We start from the raw sequence: 20,453 nt of genomic DNA, 5'->3' as shown, positions 1-20,453 counted from the left end.
CCAGACAGACACTATTGTAGTAAAATATATATATATACTAATCTCAGTAAAGACCACAGACAAATAACTTGATAGCAATAAAGGCAACAGAGCACCTCAGTAAAAGCGCTAAACTGTATTTTATTGTAGTGACCAGATTTCCCTTGCAGTATCATCGCCGCAACCTCAGAAAGAACGCATGTTTGCATTCCTTACTGTCCAAAGGGTAGTATTTGTCATAGAAATCTAAAATGTACTCCTCAGTTTTAAATCCAAACTTCTGGTACAGCAGCATTGCAGAGTTACTTGCAGATACATGAAGGGTTACATCTTTGCCCATACAAGTCTGTGAAAAGAAAAAAGAGTTGTATTACATTGGAGGAAGGAAATAAGGAGATAACTAATTATGGGAGCACTGTGCAGTCAAAGCAAGACAACTTTCAAGGAGGAAGAGATACTAAAAGCAGACAGAAGTATCATGCATTAATATACATCATAGATGGATAACAGATGATATAGTAAAGCACAGGTTATATCTTATACCAGTTTCTCTTGGGGAACTGAATTCAGGATACTACATTTTCAGAATTGATAGCTTCCAAGTTTGACTGTCCTTCAATTCTGCTTGATAAGGACCTCAGTCATTCAGTACTTACAACTGGTAAATTACAAGAAGTAGCAACCTTCAGAAGATGCAAAGTTACAGCAGCACTGACATAGCCTTAATTTCACTGAATAAATTAAGAAAGGTACCAGAAAGAAGAGCTGGAAGAGTGGTGGAAAGTGGAAGTATCTCATTACTTGCAAACAGGGTAAAACAATTAGCCCCAGCAGATTTGGTCAATGAACTAACAGGTTTTGTGATGAGGAGCTTGTGAAGTCATTCAGTCTGGATATGAAAGCTACAGAACTCAAGACAACACATAAAAAAGTAGATAGTTTGCTCTGGGCTGGCCAAAACTGCTTTTGGGAATTTAGGGTTGTGCTGCTATTGGACCGACTAGGCATCTGTACCTGAATCCCAAATGCAAGCCACAAATTTTACAAGGGTGTTCTCCCGTCCTTAATAATCCGCACCAGTAGCATAGCGTGGGTTGCCTGAGCCGAGGTGCAAAAGGAATGGCAGCATCACCATGGGGAAGGGGGCTAGCACATCATCCTGGGTCCTCCCCCTTTTTTGTACAACCTCCGAGATCTAAGCTCTCCTGGGAGGTGCTGGACGTGGACTCCAACCTCACAACCAGAGCCCCTCTTGCACCACAGCTCACCCTGCTTCAGCTGCTCGTAGCACACCCACAGAAAGCTCCGCCAGTCCAGCCAAGGAGCCAGCGTGCTGCCAGCCGAGGCTCCCATGGTTGCCTCTTCATTCACACCAGGCACTCTAACGGCACCTGCCGTGCCTATGGCTGCCTGCTCCCATACAAGGGCTGGGCTGGGGGCTCTGCGGTGGCCCCAGTGCAGAAGGGAGATGAGGGGACCACCCAGCATAGCAACGACCTGGCATGCACAACTGTCAGCACCAACCATGGCATAAGAAGCGTGTTGTGCACAACACCTGCAAGCTAAGGATACGAACCCGTGGAACCAAAGGGGGCAGGGAGCAAGAGGGGGTTCTGCCCTGGCACAGGAAGGCCTGGTCAGCTACCCACTCCCCACTCACAGCCCACCCAACCACCCAGGAAAAGTTCGCGCCACACCCATTGCCAGGCTAGAGAAGGAAGCCCCCTCCTAGTTTTGCAGCTCCTTTGGGACCACTGCAGCCCATCGGTATAACATGGGCTGCACCCTTAAGAATTCTGCACCCGGGGGAATTGCCCCTGCAGCTCCCCGTTCTATGCTGCACCACTGATCTGCACAACATAGATGTGACAACTGAACGATGAGTAGGTCATCAAAGGGACATAAATCTTCTTGAGTAAACCTGCCCTGTTTGCACTTATATCTAAAGTAAAAAGTACAGATCATACTTTTCAAGATAATAAATCATAAAACTACCTGAATAAGATGATAGATCATAAAGGTTGCAATTCCTGATCTTCTCCATTCAGGGTGAACAAACAGAAAAGAGATGTATGCTTCATTGTATTTAACATCTGGTACCATAAAACCAAACGCAACAATGACCTTTTTGTAAAGGACAACCACACTGAAGTCTGGATATTGCAAGCATTCTGAGAGGTCGATTCCTGTGGGAGAGAAAAGCACACCACAAATGATCACAGATTGTTGATGGAAAAGGAACATTATATAAAATATCTATTTAAGGCTTTTTTTAAAAAAGAAAGAAAAAGAACGTCCTAAAGGACTCAAAATCTAATTACGGGACTGGTAGTAAATAATCCTACCACGAAATGTTAAGGACATTTCCATGTTAAAGGAATAATATACTGTTAGACATTATAATTATATGAATAAAATGACACAGTTCAATCCTAAATGCATGCTTACTTGGAGGTAAGTCCCACTGAATTCAATGGGTCTTTGACCAGAAGTAAGTATGTGCAGGATTACACCACAAGATCACAGTAAATGTCTGCAGGTTATTCAACTTTCCCACATATACTTTCAAAAGCTACATTTATTCAGTCATGAGAGAGAATTAAAAACAGTTTTATAAGGTTATAAGATTCCATTGGGAACCAATCAGAAAAATAGGTGCTTGTTCTAGTAGGAACAGGTCACTTCAGCCAATAGAAAATGCACTGATACATGCACACAGGCTTTTTATTAATATTACCATTACATTTCTTTTTATTCCACAAGAGTGACTGTAAGCAACATACAGTGCAAAAACAAACATTTAAACTAAGTATAAGAACAATAATAAGAACCCACAATGTACAGCCATAATATATATAGCCAACTCAACCCACTCCACTAAAAAGACGTCACAAACATACCTAAGTAGCCTCCAAATTAAGGGCCAAAATTCAATGAGAATAAAAGTATTTTTGCCCAGCCCCTCAACACAGATAAATGATGGCACCAGGCTAAGTACACATTAGGCACAAATTCATTAATCAACATCCCAAAACCCTTTCTTTTCCTTTCCTTTTCAACAAAAGCAGCTTCATAGCTTTTTACTACCCACTACGTTTCTTTTCCAACTGTCCCACCCATCCTTCTTCCGTCTTCTCAGGATTCAAAACTAATGTATGCCTTGTGGGGGGCAGCTGAAATTCTCTTAGGGAAGGGAAAAGAGAAGCAATGGCAGCATTTGAGCTGTAGTACATCTACCAGAATGGAATGAGTAGTCGCCCCATTATTTCCCTTGACCACCTAGTAAATCCTACCTGGCCAAAAGAACTCATGGCACATTGAGTTAATAGTGGGGATGTGATTAGGGCGCACATAGCAGTAATCAATGGGTGCCTCCGGCTCAGCAGTCCAGCTGGGATCATTCTTGTGCGCATGGGCACGAATCTCATTCAGCAACCTTAGCTTTGGAGGCTTGGTTTCATAATCACGCCTGGAGGGGACACAACAGCAATATTTGTCATTTTCAGAGTATAACAGCAGTCAGACTCAGTCGGGCCTGAAATTAAGACACGGGTATGGTGCACAGAGAACAGGAGAGATTTGTTGTTGCTGGGGTCTAGTTGTCAAAGCCAGTCACAAGTTGGAGAGCAGCCATGTTTAAGTTCACGGGCACAGCATTCTCCAGATGTCTCTCAATTCTTATTGTGATACCATGCTGGAAAGCATGTGTCTGGACTTGGAGAGGCCCCCCCCCCTTCCCTTTTCTGTCCATGCGCTAAACATTTCAATCTGGGACCATATCCATCCACCAACCTACCAAAAAGGTAACCATATCATCTCTTTCACAGCAATTCAGGGACCCCATTGATGAAAATATTTTGCTATCTGTTCAGTCCTCTAGGTGCTCCATATTAATTCATTAAACTATAAAGTGCCTTTTATTTTACTTTGTTATGAAACCTTCCTTTTTGTGGAGAGTATTCAACTACCTAGACAAAATTTCTAAAGTTGTGCATGCTGTGCTCCTGTACATTTGATAAATGTATTTGTTTCTTTTTTTTATAATATTTATTAACGTTTCAAAAGGTACAAAGAACAAAACAAAAAACATAGAAAAACACACCAAACAAAAAAAAAAAAGTTCCACCTTTTAAGTCTCATTTTCAGTAACTTCTTTTCATGACTTCCCCACGCCTCCCCTTCTTGTATTCCAACTCCAATATTTTGTTCAGCAAGTTTTTATCCTTAGGATAAATGTATTTGTTTCTGTCCCAACTCTAGCACACTCACAAGAAGAAGAGACCCTGGGCTGCAGAGAGAAAAGATCCTCCTAGCATTAGAGTTTTGCATCTTATAAAGTACCACCAAAACAGGAAAGATGAGCAAGTAATACTTCCTGTTTCCATGCTTTTGGTATAAAACACAAAGGGGGCAGTTGAGTATCTGCCCTGCAAGGCCACCTACACTGAGAACCCATACATCTCCCCACGACTATGGACTTAAAGGTAAAGGGACCCCTGACCATTAGGTCCAGTCATGACCAACTCTGGGGTTGCGGCGCTCATCTCGCTCTATTGGCCGAGGGAGCCAGCGTTTGTCCGCAGACAGCTTCCGGGTCACGTGGCCAGCATGACTAAGCCGCTTCTGGCGAACCAGAGCAGCGCATGGAAACGCTGTTTACCTTCCCACCGGAGCGGTACCTATTTATCTACTTGCACTTTGATGTGCTTTCGAACTACTAGGTTGGCAGTAGCTGGGACCAAGCAACGGGAGCTCACCCCATTGCGGGGATTCGAACCGCTGACCTTCTGATCAGCAAGTCCTAGGCTCTGTGGTTTAACCCACAGCGCCACGCGTCCCTATGGACTATGGACTTACTTGGTGGCAAAATCACCTCTGCCAATTTCAGTTCTCCATCTGTAATATGGGGGTAACAGTGATCTATTTAACAGAGTAGACTTAACAGACTGTATTTACAAACTTTTAAACATATATTTCAGCCTGAAGTCTTGGCCCTAAGAGTTGAGTGTTCAACAACTGACCAGAAAGAGAACAAATCTGTAGGGGGAAAGGAGAAAGAGTCATCTGCTCATAAGTGAAAACAGCTCTGTGGTCTGTACCTGATGTAGGGTTTCAAAACACGGGAAGTGTAGGGACTGATAATGCTGTGGTCAGTCAAAGCATCTTCTGAGCCTACGAGTCGGCACAGAAATTTTGTTGGCATTTGTCGAAACCCCTTCACAGCAGACAGCTTAGTCTGTAAAGCAAAGCCAAAAAACAAGGAAATCAGCCTGGAATGAACATAAACAAGAGAGGTGACAGAATACAAATAACATCTGCAACTGATCCTTGCAACTTGGTAAAAAAATGCCAATGGCAAGTTAACTACAGTGTACTACTGGCTATTTTATAAATGGTAATTTGCACCAACCACAAGGTGGCTGTTACTACTGTCAAGTCCAGTTTTGAAAAAGGAGAACGGACAGTATTCTGCTAGAAAGCTGCACTAGCACAATGGGATTCCCTCCCTTTCCTCCCCACATGCCACCCCCAAATGTGTACCAGGGGGGTGGGAAACCCAGAACTGGTTTAGGGGTCACACAGAGGGAGAAGGGAAGAATGTCCCATTGTGCAAAGAGAAATTTTTGCACTACACATTGAACACAACCTAAGTTACCCTGTCTGCAAGACGTTGAGATTACCTAGTCCCTCTTAGGAATTCAAACAGCATTAGATTACTGGTCTTAAAAATGGAGTTACTGTGACACTGTAATCTCTTCAATGGATGGAGGTTACCCAGGAGTTCTTGCTACTCCCCCCCTTTTGCTTCAAGGGCAGAGCTATGCAAATGACTTTGTGACTCGTCTTCTTTCAGTGGAAGAAGCCTCCCTCACCCAGTTTCAGGGCACAGGGAGGGATTCACATTACAAGCCCATAAGCAGAATCTCTCGGCAAGGACTTCGGCTTGTGCAGCAGGGCTTTCCCTACCTCTTCTCCCAACCCCCTTGAAATTGGCTCTAGGCAGATCAGGAGAACCATCAGTGAAGCATGCAGGGGGAGGAGACGTTGGATATTTTTGTGGCAAGCTGAAATGCTTGCGCAGGTGGAACCTTTGCTAACACAATGTTGAATTCCACCCATAATATGCTCAATAAAAACGTAACTTGGTTTCCAGTTAACCAATAACTTCTGTAGCAGTAAATTATAAATTAGTGCGTACATTAACACCCAAGCATATACAGATAAAATGTCATTCCTAGGATTTGGACAATGTTAGCTATTGAACCGAGGAGTCACAGAATGCTCCAAATGTCTACAACAGTAGAGAAACGAGCTGAGGTGTTTTGGGATGATCTCCATCGAGCCAAGAGTGTAACTACAGATCCCTCACTAGAGGGCTCCTTAAAGCTTTATGGATTTATAGAATTCCTGAGGTCCTTTAAAGCTGAAGAAGGATAAACACCTATCTAGGCTTTAGAGCTGGGTGATATATTGGTAGGTTGTCTGAAACCGAGATGGCATTCAGATTGCGAGACCAGCGTCAGACATTTTGAGCTGGCAATACATTGTGCCAGCTCAAATTGCCTACAGACGGCAAAGGCACAGGCAGGCAGGCAGACGGAGCCTGAAAGTGAACACCTGAAGGTGAACACCTTTTCAAGCTCTGCTTAACTGCCTGTCTGCACCTTTGAGAAAGGCCCCCATCCCGTCCCTCCGTCTCACCTGAGCCAGAGCGGTATGGGGGCTTGCTCAGCTGAGCAGCGGAAGGCTTCCCATCCTCCAACTAATCAGCTTAAGGAAGTCCCGATGCCCCTCTGACTCACACAAGCTGAAGCGGTATGGCGGCTTGGGCTGGGCGATATACCAGACATTGTGGTATATCAGAATATTGCGGAATTTAACTGCTGCTATATCACAATGATGAGAGCCAGATACTGCCCCGCCCTACAAGGCTTTGTGGTGGCAGGCTCTTTTGTTGCCCTAGAGAACACTTCCTTGGTCCTTCTGGACATAAAAACATCACCTAAGTATGCCCAGAAGAAATGGCTATAAAGTAAATGAAAACTGCCACATATAACTTCCATAAAAACAGCAAAGCACTCGCTCACTCTCTGGAAAAGAGAAGGGATTGAGCAGCCAGTGCCAAGGAATACATTGTCCCATTCCATTAAGAGAAATTTCACAATGGATGTGATCATGGGCAGTGATTCACAGATAATGACCTAAGAAAGGGTGCCTAGACGTGTGGTGTATGGATTAGCAGGTTGTGTTCCCTTAGCCCACTATCCCCATCCAGAGTATGGGAGCTATCGAAAAAACAGTTGAATTGGAAACATTCACCTGGTATCGATCCAAGATTCTGAAATCCTGGCTGGTAGTTCTGTACATTGCGTAATTTGCTGGGGGACAGGGAGCAATTCCTTCCTTGGGTCCATAAATCCGATCAACCAGGAGAAGGGCTGCATTCACAATACTGTCCAAGTCAAAGAGGGGCAGGCCTCTCTCGCGCTTGGCCTGCCGGATTATCAACTTGCGCCGCAGTCTCTGAGCTTCGGGGGTCATGGCTGCAGCATTTGGGCAGCTCTCCAAGTTCCTCAAGAGAAGCTTTTCTTCATAGATGCTAACAGGTGCATACTTGGGCATGCCGAACTTAGCATTCTTATGTTCCAACTGCATCCTTCTTTTGTCTCGGCCCTGGTCCTGAAGGGATGTGCGAGTATTATCAGAGTTTTCAGTGTCACGTTCAAGTCTCTCTGCTTTTTCTTCCTCGCTCTCCATCTCTTGCTTAATCTGCTCTGGTGTCTTCACCTTCTTTCGGATCATTCCCACTGGACCACTCGGGGGTGGGATATACTCTATTCCTGGATCTATAACACCATCACCTTCCATCTCTTCATCATCTATAAACAAAACAAAATATTCCATAAATTTTCTGACAGTGTAATGAATGCAACTTATTTGAAGAAGTGTGCATGCACATGAAAGCTTATACCCAGAACATACTTAGTTGGTCTCTAAGGTGCTATTGGATAATTTTTAAATATTTTAATTTATTTTGACTGCATCAGGCCAACACAGCTACCTACCTGAATCTAGAATACAACTGTGTTTTCTTCCTAGGAGACTGTGGCTTTAATATGAAAGGGTACACAGCCATTCCCCATTAATATTCAGTTAAGACTGACCTATCCAAAGTAGTATTCTCCACATTTGCTAGTTAAAGAGGTTTTGATTTATGAAAATCAGGCCACTTTAGTAGATCCAGTGTGGCTCTGAATAGGGTGCTTAATTCAGGAAGGAAGATGGACCACAAAAATCTGACAGCAGAAAAGACAGGCCTTTCTGTAGCACAAATATATCTAAAAGTATATTGATAGAATAGCCAGGAACAATAACTCAATATAAAGTATATAAAGACTGTGGCAAGTTGGTCAGAATGAAATGCTAGACTTACTAAAAGGTAAAGATAAAAGACTGCTGGACAGTTAAGTCCGCTCAAAGGCGACTATGGGGTTGTGGCATTCATCTCACTTTCAGGCCAAGGAAGCCGGTGTTTGTCCACAGACAGCTTTCCGGGTCATGTGGCCAGCAGGACTAAACTGCTTCTGGTGCAACGGGACACCATGAGGAGTGCCAGAGTGCATGGAAACACTGTTTATCTTCCCGCCACAGTGGTACCTCTTTATCTACTTGCACTGGCGTGCTTTTGAACTGCTAGGTTGGCAGGAGCTGGAACAGAACAACAGGAGCTCACTCTGTTGTGGGGATTCGAACCGCTGACCTTCCAATCGGCAAGCCCAAGAGGCTCAGTAGTTTAGACCACAGCAACACCCACATCCCTGTTACAGATAGGTAGCCGTCTTGGTCTGCCATAGTCAAAATAAAAAAATCCTTCCAGTAGCACCTTAAAGACCAACTAAGTTAGTTCTTGGTATGAGCTTTTGTGTGCATGCACACTTCTTCAGATACACTGAAACAGAAGTTGCCAGATCCTTCTATATAGTGAGAAGGTGGGGAGGGGTATTACTCAGAAGGGTGGTGGGAATGGGTGATTGGCAGATAGCTGAGATGAGCCTGTTGACGACTGCAATAGGTCTTACAGGAAAAGGCAAGGGGTGAGAAGGTGAAAAATGGCTTAGTCATGTATAATGAGATAAGAATCCAATGTCTCTGTTCAGACCAGGTCTCTCCATGGTTTTAAGTTTGGTAATGAGTTGCAATTCAGCAGCTTCTCTTTCCAGTCTATTTCTGAAATTCCTTTGTAGTAAAACAGCTACTTTGAGATCTTGTATAGAATGTCCTGGGAGATCCCACATCCCTATTAGACTTACTATGAGGTTCCATTACAGCAAAATATATATCAGGAGGCTTGGTTTGGTCAAAATCGAGTATACACTCCCAGAATTAATGCTAAATACAGCGTTTCTGGTAAATGAGCCACCATAGCCGCTAGATCAGTGATGGCCAAACTTCGCCCTCCAGCTGTTTTGGGACTACAATTCCCATGATCCCATGCTAACAGGACCAGTGGTCAGGGATGATGGGAATTGTAGTCCCAAAACAGCTGGAAGGCCAAGTTTGGCCATCACTGCGCTAGACTAGAGCAGCGGTTCTCAACCTGTGGGTCCCCAGATGTTGTTGGACTACAACTACCATCATCCGAGCTCTGGCCTTGCTAGATAGGGGTGATGGGAGTTGTAGTTCAACAACATCTGGGGACCCACAGCTTGTGAAAGGCTGCGCTAGAGGATTGTGAAAATTTGTGTCCTAGGCTTTTTAGACTTGTCTACCCATGTAATATCTGAAACCCAAGGGGTGCATTGGTTGCCAGATGTGAAATATTTTCAGCATAATTTTCAGCTCTCCCGAAATTAGCTGTTTGAAGGAAAGGCAACATAAATTTTAATAAGCAATAATAAAGCATTAGGAAAGTTAAAACACAACTGTTTTAACAGGGAGGGGGCGGAATCTCCAGAACTAGCAACCTAGAAGGTCAACCAAAACCAAAACAGCAGCAAACAAAAAAGGCATTTTTCTATGTTCTAGTGTTATTGATTATTTTGTTTGTTTGTTTTGGTAGAGTTGAGAAAATTATTTTTTTTCGTATTAAAGTACTATAATAATGCCCTTTATACAAGACCAAGTACACATAGTATTAAGGAAATAGTACTTGCAGCATTTTCTTCTTTTTCGCCCCTATATATGCTTCCAGAAGAGTACATCAGAGAAAGTTTAACATTCCAGCAAGTACCGTATATACTTGAGTATAAGCCGACTTTTTCAGCACATTTTTTATGCTGAAAAAGCCCCCCTCGGCTTATACTCGAGTGAGGCGGGCGACGACGACGGAGGCATGAGTAGCCCAAATGGAGCCCTTTCTCACCGCTGGTCCTGCCACCACCGCCAGCCTCTTGCAAGGGCAGGCACAGGAGAGGTTGCGCTGTGCCTCTCCCAACCGCGGCTCCTATGCCTGCTCTTGCAAGTGGCAGAGGCAGCAGCGGAGGGACGAGCGGCCCGAAAGGAGCCCTTTTGGGCTGCCTCCACCACCACCTTTGCCGCTGTCGGCGGCGGAATGAGCAGCCTGAAAGCTTGTTCTTCTTCCGTCACTGCCGCCGCCACCAGGTTTTTAGTGTGGTGAACCGGCTTATACTTGTCAATAGGTTTCCCCGCTTTTTTGTGCTAAAATTAGGTGCCTCGGCTTATATTCGGGTATATACGGTATCTAGCAACACAGATGGCATATATGTGATTGTCAGAAGCACTGGTTGAGTACACAATTTGCTATATGAATTAACACTAGACAAGGAATAATATTACTGATAAGTGCTTGAATATTTTTCACATTAGAAAACATTTTCCTTGGTACGTTAGTGAATATAATTATTGAGAGTAAGTATCACAGTTCCTGGTAGATGTTAAATACCACCAACAATAGAACTGTGGTCAAGAAATGGTTGTGGAAATGAGATCCAATAGAGGTTAATAGACAAGGAAATGTTAAAGTAGCTTTTACCATGAAACAGGGCCTGGGGTGGCATTATATCTGGAATAAGGTCTGCTTCTGAGAGCAGGCTCGGTGTAGCTGAGTGAGAAGCTGGTGTTCCGGGAGCAGAGAAATCTGGAGAAGGAGATGGAGATGGGCTTGTCAAAGGAGTTCGATCAGAGGAGCTCAGGGAAGAAAAGTCAACCACTTCCCCCTTCTCAAGTATAATGTCAGGACGCCGGCTTCGACTGATGAATTTGACTGGCGTGGAGGATGTGCTTCTGTCCAGGAAGGCGGCTGCCTCCTTCTGAGCTCTCCTGATGTCCTTGGCTTCCTGAGTGCGAGATCTCTTCTCCTTCAGCTCCATGGCAGATTCTACTGGATTGCGGCTCACTCTCTTTCTAAGTCCCTCCACTGTAATGATAGGGTCTAATGATGGTTTTGAACCTGCCAGAGAACAAGTAGTGTGTTTGTTCCGACATGCAGAGAGAACACCAGTTTTAGAACTTTAGGGAAGCTTTTAATATTTGATGAATTATTGTATTTTAATATTTTGCTGGAAGCCACCCAGAGTGGCTGGGGAAACCCAGCCAGATGGGCGGGTTTAAATTATTATTATTACTCCAAAACAAAGGCAGCATCTATTTCTACAGAAGGTATCCAACATAAACAGCTTTTTAAAGACAATAAAAATACACCTTTCCTGATACAGGAAAACGTGACAAGCAGGTGCTAACATTCTTTAATTCCAGGCTGCATATAACAGAATGTGGGAATGCAATATATTTTGTCACATACATTGAAAAATTTCCACCAAATTTTTAAGAGGAAGAAGAGAGGCAAGAAGTAGTGAAAAGGAGAACTGCAAAGCGGTAAAAGAAGCTGGGGAAGAAACTGGTGAATAGAGAGGCTGAATAGAGGGGTGAGCTTGGGAGTGGCTAGGGAATGAAAACAAGAGTGGCTGAGAAGGAGAAGCAGTAACCAAGAAACATTTGAAATTTATTGTTTTTATTTTGATTGAAATCCATAATGTCAATAGTACAGAAGAGTGCAAACCCACTCTCTCTCCTCATGTACCCCCACCCTGCCAAAACCAATTTTAAAACTATTGCATCCTTAAATGTGCAAATGATATGCAGTTTACAAATTATTACCTTTTGTTTTTAGGGCAGATGCAGAAAGCTTCTCTCCTTCTGGCTTCATTGTAGGGGGCCTATTGTGGACAAGTTTCCACCATCCTGGTTCTCCAAACTCTTGAGCCCCTGAACGGAAATATAAAGGACTCCCCACAGAAAGACAACCAGCAACAGTGCTCCACCAAGTAGAAGTCTTCTTCCTAAATCAAAGAAAGAGAAAAATGTCTCTGAAAGAGAGCTCTGTTTAATACACTGGTAGCAGATTGCTAGTTCCTCTTCAGATCTTAAGTGATATTAATGGGATGAGCACAGTAGCAAGGACTGGAAGCAGGAATCAATTTCTGCAACCAACTATAGCTGAAAGGTATACACATTATTTCAAATTTTATTCTGGATTCTCAAAATCTTAGGACAAATTACAAATGAGGGCTAGTAGATGTTAAGAGACGCTCTCAACATGGTGCAATCTTGTACTATTTTGAAAGACCAGAATAAACTTTGAAATAAAATGGCCGTATATTTTGGCCTTCGCTGCTTGCAGAAACCAACTGGAGGGAGACAAACTAGGGGAAGTCATACTATGCAGAACTATACAGAAGTGAACTAGCTATTGACCTTCACCCACTATGGATACCTTCTCTCTTTTACTCTCAACTAGGAGGAAAAAAATGTTTTCCTACATTTTAATTATATGTGGACGTTTTGTTCTTTACCTTCAGTTTCAAGACAACATAATGGCATTACCGGTTTCCTAGTAGAAAATTCCAGTGTTTTTCAATGAAAGAACAAATGTCTTCCTTCCACCTGAAGTAGCCTTGGCGGCCAGTTCCTTCCAAGGATAGATTGTACATTGCCAGCATAACAACCTGAAACACAAATAGGAACCTCTCATTTACAATAGGTAAGAAAGATTTTTTTCTGGGATAAAATGATTCTCTTCTCCTAACGGGGTTATATAAAATAATCAACTCTTAGATAATACAGGGTTTTGAGGGGGATTAATCTGCCTGGATTAAGATTATCCTAAATGCATCTATTTCAGTTAACGAATGTTCAGATATGTTTTATCCTTAAAAAGGAACACGACAAATGTGTCCTTTATTACCCTAGCTGGGGCAATAAAAATACAAATGTAAATACAAGGAGCTAAGATCAGACAAGAGCAATTTAAAACTAACTGGTAAGTGGATGAAGTCATCTGGGAAACTCCTAAATTTGTTTTACAGAATTCAATGCAATCTCCAGATACAAATTGATTTTCACAAGGCCTGAATGGATGGGCTTCAACTTGGATAGAACTACAAAGGGAAAAACAACAGGGTACAGTATCTGATTCCATGGAGGGACTTTCTAATTAAATACTTAGAAATTTGATACTACTATAGTCCTAACTACTATGGGAACTCATGGAAGAGTTTAAGGAAGATTTGTAGCAATGGGCATACTTGAAGATACCCTAATAAGGGAAAATCTCAGATTTTTTTAATCTGTACCATTTGATAGTATTTATATTTTTAAATATCTCTCTGCAAGTACTCACTACAGCAATTACTAATTGGCAAAAACTCAAATTGCATTTCCTATTGAATTGGAAGTAGCAGAAAAAGTTATATCATGATGAATAAAAAAAATGATGCATTAAAGAACTTTTGCAATGTTGCTATGTCAATGCAATATAAGGTCTTGCTTTATTTAGATGAGAATATTTTTGGAACAAAGTAACAAATCAATGAAACTTAAAAATACACTCTGTAGTTAATTTGATGACAGACTTGGTTAAAACACATACAGTCGCAAGACGGAAAACTCGCTAGACGAAAGAGTTTTCCGTTTTGGAGGTGCTTCGCAAAACGAATTCCCTATGGGCTTGCTTCGCAAGACGACACTGCCTTGCGAGTTCCTGCGGGGTTTTTTCCTTCCCCCCCTTTTTCTAAGCCGCTATGCCGCTTATCAGCTGATCCGATCAGCAGATAAGCAGCTAAAAGCCGCTAATAGGGCTAATAGCGCTAATCCGTCAATGGGCTTGCTTCGCAAGACGAAAAAACCGCTAGACGAAGAGAATCACAGAACGGATTCTTTTCGTCTTGCGAGGCACCACTGTATTTAACCAAGCAAATGCTTTAAGAAGGAATTGGAGCATAAACCTTGTTAGGCAATTTACAGCTTGGAGAAGGATAACTGAGAAATTTATTTATTAAAGAAATTTTGAAATTTTATAACTGATTAGATTAGCCAACACCATTCCCTTGACTCCAATATTCACAAATAAAACATAGTTAATAGTTTTTCTTCTATATTGTGGGGTAGTAGTCCTACTTGCAATTTACTTCAGGTACTGTATCTTCAGGAGGCAATTTAGGGAATGGGATTAGCATGTCAGTCAACTGACTACATGTAATTTGTCCAAGTAAGCCACTATGCAAATGGACTTTCTCTATTTCATTATGGTATGTCATCTGTCAGCAAGGAGTAAAGGCAACTTGTCTCTTGGCACTGGAGCAGTCTGGCCAAACTGCAAAGTATCTCCCACAGTTTACCTAGTATAATATCTAATTTAACTGAAGACATCGCCCAAGAGCAGCATTAGTAGTCTTCAGTAGTTGAAAGAGTGTTGGAATAGGAGCAGGGAGCCCAAGAAAAAGGCTTCTTCCCCTTACAGAGGAACTGTTGGACTTGAACTGGTTTCCTGGGGTTTCTCCCCACACATGTGCAATACTGAACTATCTATGCTTCCTTCTCTGTATGTCATTCTGATGAAAGAATTGTTGTATGTGTGTGCATATTAAATTTAATGGAATTTAAGCTTCCGAATGCAAAGATGTTTAGAATGTACTCTTCTATGTACATCTACTATGCTTTTAGTAAAAAAAAAGTAAAGGACCCTCTGACAGTTAAGTCCAGTCGTGAACGACTCTGGGGTTGCAGTGCTCATCTCGCTTTACTGGCTGAGGGAGCAAACACTTGTCTGTAGACAGTTTTTCCGGGTCATGTGGCCAGCATGAATAAGCCGCTTCTGGCGAAACCAGAGAAACAAGTTTACCTTCCCGCTGGAGTGGTACCTCTTTATCTACTTGCACTTTGATGTGCTTTCAAACTGCTAGGTTGGCAGGAGCAGGGACTGAGCAATGGGAGCTCACCCTGTCGTGGGGATTCGAACCGCCGACCTTCCGATTGGCAAGTCCTAGGCTCAGTGATTTAGACCACAGAAGGAAGAGCACTCAAATTGTTGAAACATATATATACTTGTTTGTGGGATTGCCATTTGTGTGTGGTGAGGTACAGCAGTATCAAAAAGGCATTTCTCCGTCAATATTGCTTATGCGGGTGTATCCTCAGCACACTGTATTTGTGGTGTTGCCTTGGACACTGGGGTGAGTCTGGTGCTATTACTAAATGTTATCTCTTACTTAAAGTGATATCATGGGTATACAGAATATCTAGGTTATTGATACATGGCTTAAGGTTGTTTCAAACATTTGCAAATTGATTCACATGTAGAAATCAAAGCAGCCTTGGAAATGTAACTTAGGGGTGATTACAGAGAAAGTAATGCCTGTTACAGTATGTCTATTGTTAAAAACACTGCTTCCCAGTAGCCAACATGGTGACTGAAAAGTGTACCAGCTTCAGCACCAGATAAAATCTTACTAAGCTGACACACCTAGAAAACCAGGCCTCCTATACGTGAAACAATTTACAGAGCTGTGAATCATTCCTTGGCTAGTCATAAGATTTCATTGTTGTTGTCATTATTATTATTATTATTTCCCCAGCCATTCTGGCGGTTTACAACATATCTGAAAACATAAATACCAAGTGTTAAAATCTCCCGATGCAGGGCTGCCTTCAGATGTCCTCTAAAAGTTGTGTAATTATTTATCTACTTGACATCTGAAGGGAGGGCATTCCACAGGGAGGGTGTCACTACCAAGAAGGCCCTCTGCACATATAACACATTGAGTTTCACAGAGTCCACATTACTGTCAATGTGGTCCCCCATCTATCCACTAGAGGAGATGCTGGACCAGCACAAGTTGTATTATCTACCTTGCTAACCTCCTGAGTTTTTGGAGAGTCAAGTACTCTATGAGCACATTTCATGTTTCTCAGTTGTGTACTGCAATGCCAAAAAGGCAGCACAGCTGATTAAATTTGGAACAATTATTTTAACAATCCATGGCCAAAAGATTATTTCCTTTCTGTGTTTACATGACAAATAAAGAACTCTCAAATGAAAAAAAAAAATCTGGCTTTTTGCAATGAGTTTTTTAGACTCCAAAATAGTCATGTACCTTTAAGGGTAAGCAAATAAAAAACCTTAGATTCACACTTAGAAGCTTGCTAACAACCTCTCCCCCTTGCACCTTATTGTAATACACAGAAATGTGAAATCCAGTTTGGGTGCAATTACTAAGGGTCTGCTTGTTACTTACCTGCTGCCAAGTTAGCCTCAGCCGTTCAAACTGTTCCTTCCCATCTTCTGAGCAATCAGAGCAAGTAAATCTGAAAAAATTATCACCTTTGAGATAGGTGATCTGTTCTCTCACCTGATCTGTAAACAAGCAAACAAAACCTTAGGCCTTCTTTCCCAACAAATGGGGCCTACACACCAACACACTATGAGCAAGGTCCAAAACAGCATAAATGGGGTTCATTCCAACAGCATTCATCCACTCTGCATTTTGCTTTGTTAATCACCTCTTACAGAAATCCATGTAACCTCAATTGGTGGGCACATCTGTCTCTATTTTGGAGATATCACATATATATGTATCATAAGTGCAATTCCTTTTGAAATCTTAAGAATTGTGCATGCAGATTTCCCCCCCCCCCTAAAACAGAAAAAAATCTTATCTATAGCTTTTATGTAGTTCTTGGGAACGCCATCCAGCCACTCCCTTGAAGAGGCTAGTCTAGCCCCTTCTAAAGGGATCACTGGAGAGGCTAGACTTGGCCTTGAAGTCCACATGCCAGAGCTGAAAACTGAAGAGCACATGCAATTACATCTCTGTGTAGGCACAGGCTTTAACTACTTTTCACAGTCCCTAGTGCTGATGGGTGGTGCTATGGGCAACATCCAGCAGAAGGGGCTGAGCTTAGAGGAAGCATACACTTGCCATGAAGGAAGCTGCCATAAAGGCTCTGATGGCTAAGGCTTGTGGGTCCTGCACAGCACGATCTCTGCCTTCCTGTCAATGGGGTTCTTCGGGAAATCCTCCCCATGTTTTAAAAAGGGGAATGGGGCATCCACCCATTCTTTCTTCTGAAAGGGGCATAGCTGATTTACCAGCAAGCAGGAGGCCCAGGAAGCTTCTGAGGTCTGCCACTCACTCATGATTGTGGACTACAAGTCATGTGGAAAAAGGAATCCCCTTTTGTTAGGTTTGTGCCTTGGGAGAAGGTGCTTTCAACTGGCTTTTGTCTGATCTGCTTCCTGAAGGCCCAGCTCAGCAAGAGTCACAATCTTGTAGGTCTTCCTGACCAAGGCCTTGAGGTCAGAAGGGCAAAACAAATGACACATTTTTATTATTTAAAATAATCAATAATTAGGAAGCCTTACTTGCTGGTATCCATTTCTGACATCTTTCACAGTAATAAGACATCTCTTCTGTCCAGGATGTGTCCCCTTCATCACTATTTATAGAGTCTCCACTCTGATCATGACTCAAATCCACAGATGCCTGATCTTCAGACTCTACTATGAGAAGAGTTTCTCCTTCCACTTCTCCTTCTTCCAGCCCTTCTGAAGGCGATGTCCTTGTGGCTTCATCATCATGACGGCTCATCATCTCACTCATGTACACATTAGTATCCATTGTGAATTGACAGTCACTTTTATTATGCAAGAAGCCCAGCAAAACAAAGACTGTTCCAACAAGTACGAAGACATTTAAATAACTGAAATGAAAAGGGAGATCCCAACTCTTCCTGGCCCTTACTGTGAGGATTCTTTTCCCATGAGCATTTTGCTTCTTTCCATTTCAAGTTGCTCAGTCAAGGCAATCTGTTGCTCCAAAAGGCGAAGATTTTCTTGCTTACGATTCTGCCTCTCAAAGTCTCTCAGAACTCCTTCACGTAGCCTCTGAAAGAAAAATCTCATCATATTATGGTATATATCTCTTAATAATCTGCTGTTCAAAAACTTGAGAAAGTGTAAAGGTACTGTTATAGGAAATTAAGGCCAACTGTGAATCTTACAAAGCAATCATACTGTTGCAAAAGTAACTTCAAAGGTTTTGCTAACTGTAGGAAGTATACATCCTCATTCCAATACAGGACTAAGCCATCTGCAAATCATAAAGGGTCATTACCTGAAGATCGCTATATCACAAACCAATAATCAGAGGCCTTCTGTGGCTATATGAAACACTGGGGCATAAAATGCTGGGGGAAATTTATGTTACAAAGTGCAAAGATAACATGGAAGAAGGAATGGTTGAATTGGGGGAAAGGGCAGCAACAGCAGATGCAATTTCTCCTCCTATGCAAAGTGTCAAAAACCTCTGTTCATTTTTGCTTCCTTTTCTCTCCAGCTCCTATACACCTTTTTGAAAAGAAGCATATGAAATGGCTTCATAGCAAGTGTGTGTGTGTGTGTGTGTGTGTGTGTGTGTGTGTGTGTGTGTGTGTAAAAACATCTGGCTATATAGGAGAATTTCCTACTTCTATCCCTCCAGGCTTTTGGACAGAAATCCAGGGAATATTCTCATGACTACTTGGCAGTCCAGACAGCCGCCCCCCCCCCAAATCTCCCATTTGTGTGGGGGTTACGTTTGGAGCAGGGCTTTTTGTCAAGTGGGTGCCACTGCCATGCTAGGAGGGAGGTGTTCATGGTGAGTTCTGGCACCTCTTTTTCTAGGGAATACAGCATGGTTTCCGAGGCACCACACACATTGGTGAAATTGCGTACGATTGAAAACTCACTGGAAAAGACCGCAGACACCCTGTCCCACCCTTTGAGAGATTATCCAGTGACATCTTTACAACATTTCGGGGTCCCTTCTGGGTTCGTTGTGATGTGTGTGTGTATACTCAACCCGTGCAGTGCTTTTTTCTGGGGAGACGCAGGGGTAAGCATACCCCTAAACATCTTGTCAATCTAACGGGAGAATAAACTAAAAATATTAAATTTTCAGTTGCTTCTCTAGTGCAGTAAATCTGTTGCTAACCCCCGACGGGTGTAGAATGTGGATGTGTGGAGTTTTACTGATGGAAGTTTGGCCTCATTGAGGGGCAGCATTTCAATATGAGTAGGAAAATTACTGTAAGCTGTCAGCTGTGTAATACAGTGGTACCTCGGGTTAAGTACTTAATTCGTTCCGGAGGTCCGTTCTTAACCTGAAACTGTTCTTAACCTGAAGCACCACTTTAGCTAATGGGGGCCACCTGTTGCCGCTGCACCGCCAGAGCACAATTTCTGTTTTCATCCTAAAACAAAGTTCTTAACCCGAGGTACTATTTCTGGGTTAGCGGAGTCTGTAACCTGAAGCGCCTGTAATGTTGCATGTTCTTTGTACTTTTGTCCATTTACTGTATTTATTTCCCCCGACTTGAGCTGTACAATGGTGATTTTCTAGAGTCAAAACGAGAGTACCCCTAAACATATTTTTTTTAGGGGGGGGAGCACTGAACCCGTGTAAATTTGGGAGAGGGGGCGTGCCCGCTGCCTGTGCGCCTCCCACAGCCATCTTACCCGTTGCTTAGCACGGTGCAGTCCCTACTCGGTAAAAGGGTCGCAGGCATTCACCCTAATAATAACGCAGCCCCCCCCCGGCATGTGGGCGCCCCGGAAAGTCAAGGGCTCTTTCTGCCGCCGAATCCGCCCCTCCCCCAATGCTCCCGCCTGGCGGGGGGGAGGGAGAGGCCTACCTCCCTGACGCGGCTCTGCTGGAGGTGGACGCCCGCGACGACGGCGGCCGAGACCGCGACGGAGGCCGCCAGAACCGCCTTGGACACCGCCGACATGCCCGGCGGTCTCGGCCTTCCCCTCAGCGCCCGCTGGGACCCCAAGGCGCATGCGCGGCCTCCTGCGCATGCCCAGCGGCTCGGCGCCTTCCTAGCGCTCTTTCGGCCGCGGCTTAAAGAGGCAAAGGCGCTGGATGCTCTCCTGACCGCCGCGATTTCCGGTTCCATTCGGAGCTCGCCGTTCCGCGCCGCGAGAGGGGCAAAGAGCGCGCAGCGCGTGTCTTATGACAGATTTGGTTCGGGTTCAGAAATCCCGGGTTTTTTGCTGCAGCCACGAGGCTTGAACTCCCCCCGGGATGGTCGGAGGGAGAAACATGGGCTTTTCAGTTCGATGTAAGATTTTTATGGACGTTTTTCATAATTCAGTAACATATAGAAGACTAATCTAAGCAAAAAAAAAACCAAAACAG

At 43.3% G+C, this 20,453-nt stretch overlaps 1 protein-coding gene across 2 annotated transcripts; it reads right to left on the bottom strand.

Moving 5' to 3' along the window:
* Positions 1-100: 100 nt before the first annotated feature.
* On the bottom strand, positions 101-20,108 carry KAT14 (lysine acetyltransferase 14). 2 transcript variants are annotated; one of them, XM_083519290.1, is made up of 11 exons: positions 19,948-20,108; positions 17,639-18,160; positions 16,512-16,630; positions 12,823-12,944; positions 12,097-12,278; positions 10,973-11,389; positions 7,300-7,859; positions 5,079-5,215; positions 3,273-3,448; positions 1,975-2,165; positions 101-325 (listed from the first exon to the last, which is right to left on the bottom strand). In XM_083519290.1, the coding sequence occupies exons 2-11, from the start codon at positions 17,892-17,894 to the stop codon at positions 152-154; spliced, it is 2,334 nt and encodes a 777-aa protein (XP_083375416.1). In that variant the 5' UTR covers positions 17,895-18,160; positions 19,948-20,108; the 3' UTR covers positions 101-151. The 2 variants fall into 2 exon arrangements, with proteins under 2 accessions (XP_083375416.1, XP_083375417.1); XM_083519291.1 differs by lacking the exon at positions 10,973-11,389.
* Between the last annotated feature and the right edge of the window lie 345 nt (positions 20,109-20,453).

The sequence above is a fragment of the Podarcis liolepis genome (genome assembly GCF_965112155.1).
Source record: "Podarcis liolepis genome assembly, chromosome: 8".
Classification (NCBI taxonomy): domain Eukaryota; kingdom Metazoa; phylum Chordata; class Lepidosauria; order Squamata; family Lacertidae; genus Podarcis; species Podarcis liolepis.
The sequence above is the reverse complement of the archived record's forward strand: the minus strand, read 5'-3'. Positions and strand labels throughout refer to the sequence as shown.